The sequence below is a fragment of the Lichenostomus cassidix genome, chromosome 14, assembly GCF_008360975.1.
Source record: "Lichenostomus cassidix isolate B80296 chromosome 14, HeHo_3.0, whole genome shotgun sequence".
Classification (NCBI taxonomy): Eukaryota; Metazoa; Chordata; class Aves; order Passeriformes; family Meliphagidae; genus Lichenostomus; species Lichenostomus cassidix.
Window position 1 is genome coordinate 6,014,418 of NC_139495.1, and position 14,614 is coordinate 6,029,031.

Genomic DNA, 14,614 nt, shown 5'->3' on the forward strand with positions numbered 1-14,614 from the left:
GGGCAAAACTCATCACTGAGCATTGGCAGAGGCCCTTCTACAGCAGAAACACAGAGCTCAAGTTTTACCTGGTGTTTAGGTTGCATTACACAGCTTTTACAGGTCTGACTCTAACAACAGCATCATCCTGAACTTTTATTTAACAGGGACATGGGGCAGGAAAGCAAGAGTGCAGCAGAACCTGACCTGTGGTACCCAGTGCTCACACTCCCTCCTCCTCCTTAAAGAGAGAGAATGAGAAGGAAGTGCATCACTGTGAACTAGCTGCTGAAGAACTGGCTGGGTTTGCCCCTTCCTGAGCAGTAGGATACTACTACGGCAAAGAATTGTTAAAATTATTATTACCTTCTAAATTTCGCTTTAGTTCTGTGAACTTTGGCTGTAGCCACTAAGGAAAATAAGTACAACAGGCAGCTGCATTGTGGATTTCAGTGCTGATTTCACTCTTCACCTACTGAACAGACTAACCCATATTTTTGATCCAGAGTTCTCTGTGTTTACAGTCATCTCCAGATGTTCAGGCATTTGTGACTTTTTTTTTCCCCTTTCCTCTCAGAGAAAGCAGAACTTTTCCAAGCTATTTCCCTTCACAGTCAGTTAGGATTATTAGATGGAAGGGGCCTGGACAATTCACATGCTCATGGGGCGGAAATCAGAATTATTTATCCTCTCTTTCTAAAGGTTTAGATCATGCTGGCTGCTCTGCAGCTTGACAGAGCTTTTGCACGGTACAATGCAGCTGTTTAAACTTTACAATGTCAGTGTGTTTGGAAGAGGGTGCTGTTGTATTAGACAACCCTTTTGATTTTTCAGTCATTGAATTTCTCAGCATTTCTTAGGAGCCAACAGGGCATACGATTCACAGAGCCAACTGACTGCTTTGAAGGCTGGAGAGCAGCGGAGGTGCAGGGCACTGGGAATTAATTGAGGATGAAAAATGTAGCACAGATCAGATGCTGAAAGCGGAAATACCTGCCAGGATGAATGCCTTTGTGGCACTAGACCTTGCTTTTGAGAAAAGTTTATGTATTACTGCCTGGCCTCACTGCTCAGCCCCTTCACCTCTGGGTGGGAGACTGGGAAGGTGCCGGAGAGGAAGGCTCGCCGTGAGCTCACCCTCTTCCTCACACCGTTCTGGCAGCATCTTCCACGGCTGCAGCTGGAGATGGGGCAGACCGACCCCGTGGCCTCAGCGCTCCAGCCTTGCCGTGCTCCGGTGTTTATTCTGTATCTCACAGAGCACCCTGTTAATTTCACAGGCATTCATTTGCCGGAGGAACACGACCGGCCGAGCCCTTCTCTTTTTTTCCCAGTGACCCCGAGTCGCTCGGCTCAGCCCTCCGCCCATCCCACCCAGCGGAGGGCAGCGCCCCGGGGGCCGCGCCACGTCCCCACCCCGCCCGGCGCCGCGTCCCCCCGGCCACTCACCACTCGGGCTGCTCGGCCGCCCGCGGGTTGAACCTGATGTCGCTGTTGACATTGAAGAGGAGGTCGCCGTCGGCCAGCGGGGGCAGGGCGCTGCGGTACAGCGGGTGCTCGAAGAGCGCGGCCAGCGGGGCGGCGTTGGCGGCGGGGGGCGGCGGGCGAGGCGCCCCGGGGCCGATCAAGCGCCGCGCCCTCCCCGCCGCCGCCGCGCCCCCGCCGCCCGCTCCGCCGCCTCCCGCCGCCCGCTCCGCCGCCTCCCGCGACTGCGAGGAGAGGTTGGAGGCCGGCTCGGCGCTGAAGTCCTGCAGGATCCGCAGCGTGTGCTTGCTGGGCCAGCGCGGAGCGGCGGCGCGGGGCGGCGCGGCGGCGGGCGGCGGGCAGGAGCAGCCCGGGCGGCTCTCGGGGCCGCGGCGCTCCAGGCGCGGCAGCAGGTCGATCATGATGTGCATGGTGCAGGCGACGAGGAACACCATCAGGATCAGCACCCGGAACTTGCGGACCAGGAGCATTTTCATGGCCGGGGCGGCTGATGAATTACCGGGGGAGGGGGAGGGAGGGGAGGCGGACAGAGCCCGGGCGGGCGCGGGGCTGCCGGGCCCCCCCCGGGGCTCCGGCGTGCTCCTCTCGGGTCGGGAAGCGAGCGATCAAGTCAATAAAGTTACCTCCATAGGCGCCGAGAAATAAACAGCCTAAACCCGATAGGTCCTCATGTCTCAGTATCATCAAGAACTTGGGAGGGGGAGGGAAAAAAAAATAAAAGGGAAAAAAAATTGGGGAAAAAAAAAAAAAAAAGGAGCTCCGAACCGAGCCTTTAAAATCAGCAGGAAAACAATGCCAGCGGCATGGCAATATAGAAAGCCATCTGTTCACGATTTCTCCCTCTTTTTATTACAGGGATCACAACAAACAGGGAAAACTGGCTCTTGGAGAGAAACCGGCATCAGACACAGGCGCTGATTAAATAAAATTGAAAAAAAAATACGGGGAGGAGGAGGGGGGAAAGAAAAATATTAAGAAAACCTGTGCGGAAAGGCGACAGAAGAAAAAAAATCATCCATAATATTTGGCTGTGCTGGAAACGCTGACTCCCTTCCCTTGGATTTGAGCAGTGATGCAGCAGAAGCGCTCTCCGCTCGCTCTCGCTCCTCTCTTCTGTCAGACTCTTTAAGAACATTGGCTGGAAAATCATTTTCTTAGAGCGGTTCCAGTTTCTTCATCCATCGCGTCCAGTGCTTGGGAGAGATTAGTATGTTCAACTGAGATCGAGTCTGGGTGGCTGCTGTATCCGAGCTGGGCTTGTGCTTTGGCTTGGGTTGGCTTTTTTTGGCTGCAAAACTGTCTGATGGCACAACTGCAACATAAAGGTTAAATATGGCACGGAGGAAAAAAAGCGGGGGGAGAAGGAAGGATTAGAGGAAAGAAACTAATATAAATCAGTAGAGGTTCTTTTTAGCGAAGAGGTCTTTGATCTCTGCTGGGTCTTACAGATCTTTCTTTTAGAGAGAGAGAGAGAGAAAGGAAGAGAGAAGGGGGAAGAGAAGGGAAAAGGGGGGAGAGATCTTTGGCAGGTGCAGAGTGAAAACCTCTTTCAGCTACACTGAATTCTGGAGACTGGTTGGACTAGTAGCTCTGCAGCTCCAGCTTTCAGTGGGTGTGTTAAATATTATGAGCGAGCCATGATTCCTGCCTTCCTCACGTCATAGTTAGGAGATTGGCTAAATAAACGCTACAGTGATAGTAACAGGAAAACCTCAACCAAAAGCGGGTTTTTTTCCCTCCTCTCCTCCCTCCTTCCCACCCCCCCCTTTTCATTCTACTGCAGCTCCAACTGGGGCAAGGAGAGGGCGTCTGTTCCACAAAGGTTTGGGAAAAAAATACATATAAAGGGGAAAAAAAGAGAAGCGGTGGAGGAGAGAGGAATCCGCACGGAGAGCATTGCGAAGCAGGAGCGGTGTGTGTGCCGGGCTGGGATCAGCGGTGCCTCCCCGTCGCTGCCCGGGCTGCAAGTGGCGCATTGCCCGCTGCGCTCGCCCCCGGCCCGGCAAGGTCAGCGCGGGGAGCCGCGCCTCCGCTTCCCCCCGAGCAGCCTTTTTCTGTCTAATCCGAGATCCTGCGGGCTGTGATAATCCGGGAGCGTGCTGCCCTCCCTGCTGCTGCCCTCCCTGCTGCTGCCTTCCCTGCGCAGCTGGCTCCGTGTCCGGGTGGCCCAGTGGGCTAATGGCAGGGGTGGCCTTGGGGCCAGCGCAGCCCACAGAGTGCTGCTGGCAGTTGGCTAAGGGCGAGGGCACTCTGGAGGAAGGAACAAGCTATTCCTGGTCTTCAGTGATCAGGAGGGATGCTCAGAGCTGTTGATTTCTGTCGTTGGGCAGGGTTTCCCTGGATTCTATGGTCCATAGCAGAGCTCAAACAGTTGTTGAGCTGGGCAGTAGGAGGAGTGAGAAAGGTAAAGGGTTTACTCCGACCCACTACCACCTTTCCACAGAATCACCTCAATGCTGGATGTCCTGGTCCATTTTTCCTTGCATTAAGCCACAATAAAGTATTTCTTTTTCTCAAAAAGTGTTCCCCCACCCACCAGGCTCCATCCATCACTGCTCCCTTAGTGGCTCTTCTGCAGAGCCCCGTGCTCTGCACTCCTCTGAAGCACATCCATGCACTGTTACAGTGTCACCATGCTTTGCACAGGGGAAAATCACTGCAAAATGTTTTGCTACAGAGCCAGGAGCAAGGCTTTCTACATTTTCCCACGTTTTTCACCACGATCAGCTTGGGCAAGGGCTGTCTGGACAGTTGGCTATGTGTTCAGTGATGCTGGTTCCTTGTGTGTCATTGCCTCCCACCACTGTTCAATATCAAGTGTGTACGGTCCAGTTTGGAAAATCAAATTGGGTTCATAAATTAACTACCTCTCTGTGCAGTGAGACGACATTCAGCTTATTTTAACCTAGTTTAGGAAGTTGGCATTTTAGGCCCATCAGGAAGAACCTTGCAGTTTTGGTTCAGCTGGGGAACCCACAGCTGCTGGAAGGGGATGTGACACCTGGTGCAGTATGAATGGCATGTGGAAGATTATCTCTGTGGTTTTGGGGTTCTTTTTTATGCCTGTGGCTGCAGCCTTTCTCCTGCTGCTGTTTCCTAGGGAAATCAGCTGAGCTGGATTATCAGTCAAGGCCCAGGAGACAAAAGGGGGCAGGTGGAAGCTGGATGAGGGCAGCCAAAGCCAGCGAGAGGTGACTGCAAGGTACCTGGTTCCCTGTGTATCATTTATGTTATACTCTGCTGTGGCTTTTTAAGGAATTCTGGGGGAGCTGTTTGTAGCACTTCAAGTGAGGATGGATAATATGACACATTATCTCCTTTAGCATGGCACAGTAGAATTTGTGGGCTGCGAATTTTAGCTGCGTGGATTTTTTTCTCTTAGTGTTTGCCCTACTAAAACTCAGGTCTGTGGTGTAAGATGGGGGTGAGACTTAACAGGTCTGAAAAGAAAGTTGCAAATTACTTAAATGAGTTCTTTTAAGTTGTTTGAATTTACTGTACAGTAAAAGAACATATTGTCAAGCATGTTCTAACTCCATGAGTGAGAGTTATATAATGAAAGGAAGACTGGCTTTGAAATATAATGCAAGCAACTAGATGTAGTTAATTACATGACTTTCAAGAGGTGAAAATGACAATACTGGGAACAAGTAACTAATTCCTCAAAACTACATGGTTTGGTTTTCATCAGTGTAACTTTCAGTGCATATTGGCTATTTAGTTTGCATTCAACTTACCTCCTCTGGCTTCAGTCGTTTGCCTCCAAGACTTGATAAAAACCCAACAATTGTTGGTAACTGCTGATTATTGTTCAAGGAGGCTTTTAAGTACCAAACTTGTGTGTGTAGAGCCACAGGGTCTTTGTAATCATGCCTGAATTGGGCAGTTGTTAGTTAGAAGTAGTCGTTGTTTATTATTTAACTTTCCAAGTCAACTTGGTCTCAGTGAGGAATATGTAAATATTTCTCCTAAACTAAACTCTGTGCCTTCATATGGAATTCCAGTATGTGGCAAAGAGCTTTTCATTTCTGCTGTGCTGTGTGTTGGACCAGCATTACCCCTGTAATTGCTGGCATTATGTAAACAAGAAAATAATAAGTTCTTAATGGAATATTATGACATTAATAAGTCATTGCATACAGCTCATTTCAATAATATAAATGAAATCAAGTCCCTTACATCAACTCTTTATTTTCTTTTTGGTCACTGAATTGAAATCTCTCCTCTTTTTTATTGAAGTACTTGAATGTTATTGGGAATTTCACATTGAATTGCTACAATCACAAGCCAAGATTTCTTTGGATCTAACAGGCTTTTTAATTTGGTATTACAAATTGGCAATCAGCACTTCTTGGGTTGGATGTTCTACCTTTGCTTCTATTTAACAACACAATCAAGAAATCAGGAGGGGCTACTGTCGTATATCCTGGCATTTCTTCATTGTTTTGTGCACGAATTAATAGCTTATCTGCTGCTGAAATCTGTGTAGATGTTTATTTCCCCCGTTTTTGTCTGCCTGCCTCACTGAGCAGCTACAATGGTCAGTGTACGTGATAGTGTATTCAGGTAAATAAATGAAGCATGGTTTTGGGTGAGTAAACATACCCAGCTATTATTTTCTGTTCTAACGGTTTACAGCCTTCTGATGTAAAGCCTGAATGCAGCAGGGCAAGCTGTAAGTCAGGCCTGATTGCACTTTTTGAATCAGTGTAATATTTTTATTGTTACTTCTAATGGAAAAATGGATTTTCCTTTCTGAGAGCCTCTATCTGTGATGCTGGTAGTCCTGAGGGCATCACATGCCTGGCTTGGCCCCTGTGGCCATGCTGCCCAGGGTGCTCTTCCTGCTCTCCCTCTCCTTCCTCCCTCTGAAGATTCATGTGCTGACCTAATTTATTGGTGCTTTGCCTTATAAACACAGATCACACTGGCAATCTAATGGGTACTGCATATTAACCTCCCACACTGCCCAAATCACTTTTATTGCTGAGGAATACACTTGGTGCTGAACAGGAGGTAATTCCATAAGCATGATTTCACTGTCAATTTTTCATGTGTATGAGGAATCAGCAACACATGTTTCAAGTGGTGTGCTGGGGGTTTTTTTGGTTTTTTTTTCTTAATGGTGCATACTAATGTTTTGTCTGCTTTCCAGCCCAGGATTTTGTTAGGTATTTGATATTTTTTGAAAAAATCTCGACCAAGTCTTCGCCCCCTAGCCATAGAGGCAGTGTGGCTCCTTCCCACGGTGGCTTTGCTAAGGTGGTCTGGAGGGGAACTGAGCTGCAAGCTTGAGTGAAACAGTTCTGGAAGGAGGGGCTGGTGAGCTGGTCCTGTCAGATCATCAGGGCTGGGCAAAGGGGGACTTGTCCTGGAAATGCATCACCAGACTCAACTGATTTCAGAAAGCCAAAGCTTCCAGCTCCAGCCTTTTGCTTTTGAGTGTTTCCCTTCTTTAATTTGGGATATAATATTCTGGATGCTCTAAACCCCCAGCAATTTCTTGATCAACCTGTTGAAAGCACTGAGCTCATTATTCTGTCAAGGCAGTGGAACAGGAGGTTTTTTTCCCTGCCTGCCTGTTACTCCTCAGCTGTTGCTGCTGCAGATCAAGGGTTGGCTCCTCAGCTGGTATCAGCTGGCCCTGGTTTCAATGAAATGCCATCTAATTATATCAGCTGAGGATCTGGTCCACAATGCTTAATTCTTCCACTGTTTGGAACAAAGAGCTGCCTGGCCATGCAAGAACAAAATTCTTGTTGTTGCCAGAGCGATGGGTTGGGCCTGTGGAGGGATCACATTTGCTGGAGGCATTCAAGTGCAGTAGTGATCTTGCATATAGCTACACTACAGAGGGGCTGAGAAATTACCTTCCTAAGTGGTAGGATGTCATAAAGAAAATTAGTTGTTAGGAGGTTGTGTTCTTATCTAAAAATTAGCGCTGAGACCAAGTCAAAACAAATTATCTTGATGTGCATGACATAAGAGCATGCACTGCTTGAGTTACCATAATTTCATCTTTCTCTAGCAATTGATTCCTCTAAAAATAATTGTGATCAAATAGCCTGTGTTCCTTGTGGACTTTGTTAGTGCACGAATCTTTATGAAGGGTAGAAAATGTGGCTTGTTAAATTACACAAAAAATAATTTTGCCATTTCAGTGAAATTAAGGAAGCTACATGATTTATACCTGGAAAAAGTGCATCCTGATGCTAAAACAAGATGTAGCTACACATCCACACAGGAAGCTCCTGCCTGCTGCAGTGTGCAGTCACACACAGACCCATTTGAGTGCATACAAAACTGTGAACAGCTTCATTGTATACCGAAGAATCTCTTCTGGGAGTTCTTCTTTTTTTTTTTTTATAGTCTAATTTTGATCCGTATGGATGTTTTGACATCTCAACTTGAGCTCTTTTACTTTTGGATGGCTAATTTTTCAATCAGATAATTAAAAAAAAAGAAACACCTGAGAAAGTAAGAGAGCAAACCACAAGACATATTAAGCATGTGACAGCCTGAAATAGAAATTAAAATACTAATAGAAACCCTCTTGGGAGAGTCTTACAACTAGGCAGTGTATCCTAACAGGCTGTGAATTACTCTGCCCCTGGGAGACACCAGGACTCTCCCCAGCTTGGATGCTCCTTGCCAGTGTGAATTCTGAGAAGTTGTTTCACTTCTGTCTCCTTGTCTGATGGGAAGGATACCCTGGAGCATTTTGAGATCTATTAATAAAAGCCACTAGAGGAGGGAAATGGTATTTTAGGTCTTGCTTCTTTGGAGAATAATTCATACTCCTGATTTTAACCCCATGAGAAACTCAGAAATTTAGGAATATTCTTTATAGGAAGGTCTGAAGCACTGGGACTTGGGGGAATCCCTGAGTCATGAAACCCTTTAAACTTGTCAGTGGCCTTATTTCTTGGCTGGTTGTGAGCTGATGAATTGCCACTTGCCCTGGGCTGTGGGAATCTCCTTGCCCCCTCATTCCAGGGCAGTCCAGTGCTGCTGTGGCCCTGCTGGGGCAGCTGCTCCATCCCCAGCCTGTGCAGTTCCTGCCACACAGCCCTGAGGTCAGAACTAACCCATTCTAGCCCAAATTAGGGTGGTTCCAGGGCTGGTTTGGCCTCGATGAAGATGTGGGGTCAGCTGTTATTTTGCCAAGGGAGGTGGTGAGGTCTTGGGGTCTCTCCCTCCCTTCCCATCGGCAGGATGAGCTTTCCTAGAACTCTTTTGTTATCAGTGATTTCCACTCTGCTAGTCCTACACTTGCTTTGGTTTCCCTAAGGTCTTTCTTTAATACTGTCTCCCTTTCTGAATTGTTCTTTTGCTATGTTGCAATAGTAAATTTTGGTGATTAGATGTGGCTATTTTGTATTCCCTATTGAAGGCTGGAGGTGTGTAGCCCTTGTGGTAAAACAGCTGTGCTGTGATGAGGGAGGGATGATCTATGAGTTTGGGAAAGTGTCAGGGTGCTGGGGGCAAGTTTGAGTTCTGCATCCATTATTTCTTGTCAGGCCTTGGGCTTCTCCAAGGCAGGGGTTCAAACACTTGAGACAATTTAGGTGCCTGAGCTGGAGGCATAATTGCCATAGACTCCCTTGCAAGTCAGACCTAATTGCCTTTAGGTTTGTCATGTAGTTGAGAGACCAGCATGGTTTTCCATATATAGGTTGGTATAATAAGATTTGATTTATCTGCTCAGTCTCTTCAGAGAGGGATGCTTTGAGGCAGGGTGTCTCCTGAGTTCTGAGTTTGTTCAGAGCCTCCAGCAAACAAGCAGTGTCTTCAGGTGAAATACAGGTTAGAAAGAGGATAATATCCACACACAGCACCTGTAATCCAGTGGTGAAAGGAGCTGCTCACTTACCTTCACTGCTGGAAGATAAAACTCCAGGCAGTTGCCAAGAAATGTGTCAAGGTTATGACTCTCAGGTGGGCTGGAAACATGAATGTCAGACATGCAAAGCAAAAGTGGTTTCAAGTGCAGGCTTTGTCCTCCTCGGGTTCTTTGAAGGTAGAGGTAACTTAAAAAGAAGGAGGCAAAAAAAGGTTTCCATGGAAATTTTTGAAGCCAGAGGAGTGAATATTGGTGTTCGCTTTGTTCTGTGTTCTTCACAGCTGATAGAAGTCACAGTGTAAATGGACTTAACTGCTGAGTGACCTTTGACAAAGCCAGATAGGAAGTCTTTGTTGTTGTTGTCAGTGACGGTAATTTCCTTTTTTTTCCAAGGTAAGAAGTCTTTTTCAGTGAGGTGATTCACTAGTTTTAAGTGAAACTTTGAGACAGAGACATGGTGACAAGATAGTGATTGCAGTGAGTAACAAGGCTCAGTCAATTATTGACCAGCCCATCTCAGCACCTTTGTTTTCCTTGCTGACAAAATATCACAACCTTTATACAAAGAGCTGAGCCGGCAGGAACCCAGCATTGCTCATTCTGGATGTCATTGTGAGAAATGAACGTTTTTGTGTTATAAAGTGAATTGGATTCTCTCCTTGCAAAGTTCTTCCCATTATCTTTCGGATTAGTGCTCTGCACATGGCTGTCTGCTCTGATTTCTGTCCTTCCTCTTAGGAAAATATGCAGAAGAGGCACAAGCCAAGGCAGTGGCTGTTTTCTGAAATGTTTTCCAGGACATCCTAGCAAAGCCAGCTAGAGCAGGGCACAGATCTCAGCTGGAGCCCTTCAGACACGACTGCCATACATGCAAATGCTAATGTGTTGACTCATATTTCTGAGTCCTCCTTCAGGTGGCATATCTGCTATTGCTACTGGAGCTGATCATTTCAAGAGCACATGGGCTTTGCAGTGACAGTGGCTGCAGAGCTCTGCTGTGCTCACATTTGGTGGTGCAGAGGTGTGCAGCTCCCTTTCCCCTTTCCAAATATAGATTGTGCCCTTCTGGCAGGTTAGTCAGGGCATAGGGATGAGACTTTTCTGTGCTTTTTGCCTAGGTGTTACTCCATTCACCACTGATGCAGCACTGAAAATGGGTTAATGCTCAAGATCCTTGAAGGAGCAGTGCCATGGCTCAAAGCTTTTTGCCTTGATGTGATGGGAAGAGGCTTTTTCAGTTGGATCTGACCTCTCACCTCAGCTTGAGGAGAGCCAGCAAAACCTGCCTGGCCTCCTTGTTTGCTCACTGGAGTCGACAGAAGTTTGATATTCAAGGGCTGAACAGATTGCAGTGAGAGGCTGGTGAAGCCCTTGCACATAATTCCATCACCAGGAGCAGAAGTTCTGCTCAGCCCATAGTGAAAAACTCCACAAATGTGAGCAGAGTTCCTGCTCAACTCACTAACCATCACCACTTTGCCGGACTGAGTTCTGCAAGTCTCAAATTAATGATATTGGAGACCTTTATATAAGGCCATAGATATTTTGCCTGTTATCCATAGGGTCCACTTTGGAACTCCAGTCTACAAATGGAGTTGAGGTGGGCAAGTCAAGTTCTAGGGGTAATAAAGTGTAAATTAAATATAATAGTTAGTGTGTGCAGTGATGCAATAACATTCCTGGCATTTCCTATTGCTTCTGTGCCACAGATAACAAATAAGCCAGCAAGAAAAAGTTGCATGAAGAGCAAAGTAGCAGCGAATTCAAAAATGCATCAAAGACAGCACATTGAAACTGGCAAAGTTTACAAAAAAAGCTTTTGAAAAAAAAAGTCATTAAAAGGATAAAGATCAAAGGAAGAACAAAAGGAAATAGGGACAAATAAATTAAAGAAGAAAATTATGAAGCAAAAGAGCAAAATGCCTTATACAGAAGGCCTGAAAATGAAGGACACACAAAAATAATGAAACAAGGGAATAACAAATAGTGAGATGCAGCTTTGAGTATCATTTGTGTAGGTGTTCGTAGTGCAATATGAACACTTCCTTTACAATTCCTATTTTATTGTTTCTCAACCCAGAAAAGATAATTATAAGCTTCTTCTAATAATAATTACAGGTAGGCTGTTCCTTCTGCCTCTCGGATATCGCAGAAATAGCACTGTGGGTAGTCAAGACCTGCTTGGATGATTTGCTGTATACCCCTGGCAGAAGTGGGTGGGGGCTGCAGATGGCAAAGGGCAGAGCCCTGGAAAATGCTGGAGTTCTGGGAGGACTTTGGGGGTGTTCATGACAGTCGGGTGAAGGATGGGGAGGAGTCTTTGATGGAGGTCTGACAATGTGTGACTGGTCCCATCTGCTGCCTGGGGATGGTGCAGGGGAACACGAAGTGCCTCTGCAGTCCACAGGGTACTTTATGCACTGAGGAAGATGCCATTTTCCAGAGTCTTGTCTTGTAGCTGTTAGTTGGAAACTCCATGTGGAGATCAGCATATAAATTGGGGTCAGAAGGTCCCCATGTGCATCCCTGCCCTGGTGCTCAGGCACAGCAGCACTGGGTGAGGGCTGAGGATGCTCCAGGAGTGCCTGAGCACACTCCAGGGCGATCCCACTGCAGAAGCAGCACCAAAGTCAAAGATAAATCACTCTATTTCCCACCTGTTTTGTACTAGAAACCTTTGGCAAAATGGGAGTGAAGTGGCCAGTGTATCTCATGAGTCCAGCTGGACAAAAACCATTTTCCTTGTAAGGGAACCTTCCCCTCCACACTTGGTCTGGCATTTTGGCTTACTCTCAGAAGGGAGACATTGGCATTGCTGCAAAATAGCTCAGGAGGGGTCAGGGTGGTGGAAGGCACTGAAATACAAATAGTCTGTGTGAATTGACCCTGGATGGACACCAAGTACCCACCAAAACTGCTATATTGTTCCTCTCCTTAGCTGGACAGGGGAGGCAAAATATAGCAAAAGGCTTGATGGTTGAGATAAGGGCAGGGAGAGATCACTCAATCCATGTTACAGGCAAAGCAGTCTCAGCTTGTGTAAACAAGTTTAATTTTTTGCCAATTAAATCAGAGAAGGATAATGGGAAACAAAATCAGAACTTAAATTGACTTTTTTCTGCTTCCTTTCTTCCCAGACTCAACGTCACTCATGTTTTCTCTACCTGCTGCCCCCACAGGGGTACAGGGAGACAGGGAATGGACTTCATTCCCATGGACTACAGGGAAGTCTCTGCTCTGACATTTGGGGCACCTCTCACCCCCTCCTCACCAACCTGGGTTTCTGCAGGGCTGTTGCCCTTGAATAGCCTCTTCTCTCTTGGCTGCACTTGGGAAGTTTTGTGGGGTTATTCTCCTTCTCAGACATCCATCCCAGAGGTGCAGCACTGCTGATGGGCTCAGTGGCAGGTCCCTCCCTGGCTGGCATTGGCTCCCCTGGACACAGGGGAAGCTTCTGGCAGCTTCTCTCTGAATCCACCCCTGCAGCCCCCAACTACCCAAACTTTGCCATGCAAACTGAAAATATAACCCTACCCCAGAGGGAAATGCTGGCAGTTTTTATGCCCTGGAGCCTCTTTTCCACCATTAAATTTATCGAGGCTGTGCTCTGGTGCAGCAGCTCATCTGCTCCTGCTGTGGCAGCAAGAAATAGGTGAGGACTGCAAATGTGCTGCTGCTTGAACCCCACAGTAAGAACCATCTGAAGGGATTTTGCTCTTCACTTGCTGCCACCTGACAGCCAAGAAGGGCTGAGGAACAAGCTGCACTAAAGGAGAGTGAGGAGAGAAAAAGGACTGAGTCTTGAAGAGGTGAGAGACACAGCAGTGCCAATCACTTCAGAAGTATTTTAATAGAAAGGTCTGTGGAAAATAATTTTCCCCTTTCTTTACTCCCAACGTGCAAAGGGCAGGGACAACTCCAATTGCTGCCAGGTGGATCCTCCAGAAGTGTCATCCTTCCAGCTTGGGCAGGCTAATACCAGTAGTGTGAAAACATACCCTAGATGCTGAATATTCACATTTGCATTCTTGAAACCCAAGCTGAACTTTTATTTAGTCTGAGTCATGATTCGAAAAATAAAATATGCACGGATCACAGTTGTGAAGAAAAGCAGCAGAAAGGGCTTTTTGGCACAAACATATGCAAGCCATATTTCTCTAGAAGTAATTTCCCATGGAAATTTAACCTCTGAAGGACACTGAAGTTTAATTTAACTGTAGGTTTTGTAACATAAGATGCTATTGTGAGTCTGGCAAGTCTGGCAGCCATGGAGGAGTAACACAATGTGAGAGAAATGGTACACCCGTATTTAGAGCTAAAAACAAGGAGCTTTTCCCAGAGTCTGCATTAATGTTGCCATCCCTTTGTGACCATGGCCATGTCATTTAATCTCATTGCATCATCCGAAAACGGCTGTGAAATTAGTACCATATGCAGCCAGCACATAAAGGCCAGGGGAATAAATCATAGTGAGAGAAGATCACATTGTCCTTAAAGAGGAGAACTTTGGGAATGTGCACATCTGAAGCAACTGCACTTTGTCATTTGCCTGATGGGTAGAGTGGTGAGGGCTCGCCCTGGTTGAGGTGAGGGAACCCAGTGGCACCTCTGTCGTGATCTGCCACAGAAGGTGGATGAGCCCTGTGGCTCCCCCAGTTGCTGGCAGCTCCACAGTGGTGATGGTGTGGGACCTGTGTGTGCTGGGGGCTGGCAGTGCCCAGGCTGGCCTGGCCAGCCAGATGTGCCTCTGCTAATAATAACAGGAATTGCCCTACGAGCAAAGCTCCATCTGGGTCGCTTGTGTAAGCGCGGGGCATCGGCTCCTCTCCTCCAGGACAGGTTATGTAATCTCATCAGAAATCAAATATACTGTTTGGATTTCACCTTTTTCTGAACATCTGGCTGTTCACGTTTTAGGCCTGCTGATTTCATAGGGATCCTGGTTAGAAATAAGTTTTCCGTGCATGCAAGCATGGCAAACAAATGTTGAAAGGTTGCCCAGACAGTGACCTTGGAATTAATTTTCAAATTCGAGCAAATATCTTTATATTTTCTCCACTCAGCTCAAAGTTTCCGTAAGAGCAGTGCTGTGGTGTGACCTCTCTAGCCCTAACTCAGTGCTTATTTTAAAGAGTCCCTCTTTTCTCTAATGCTGCATTGCTGCCTTTGAAATCAGCAGAGAGAAGGGCACTGGAGCCCTGCAATGAGATGTGACCTAAAGCTGGTGGCATCTACAAAGAGAGTCCAGTTGACTTCAGCAGGCTTTGGAGTGAGCTTGTCAAAGGCTGATGGCAGGGCTCTCTGTGG

The 14,614-nt window shown here is 47.0% G+C and overlaps 1 protein-coding gene across 2 annotated transcripts in view; it reads right to left on the reverse strand.

Moving 5' to 3' along the window:
• The window catches only part of FAM20C (FAM20C golgi associated secretory pathway kinase), a 105,161-nt gene extending 102,007 nt beyond the window's left edge, over positions 1–3,154 (reverse strand). For both annotated transcript variants that reach the window (XR_014855086.1, XM_085074634.1), the window contains exon 1: positions 1,429–3,154. Coding sequence is in view for 1 of the 2 variants with exons in the window: in XM_085074634.1 (XP_084930760.1) it covers positions 1,429–1,940 (512 nt within the window). In the remaining variant the exon portion in view is untranslated. The remainder of the gene's footprint in view (positions 1–1,428) is intronic.
• Positions 3,155–14,614: the final 11,460 nt, after the last annotated feature.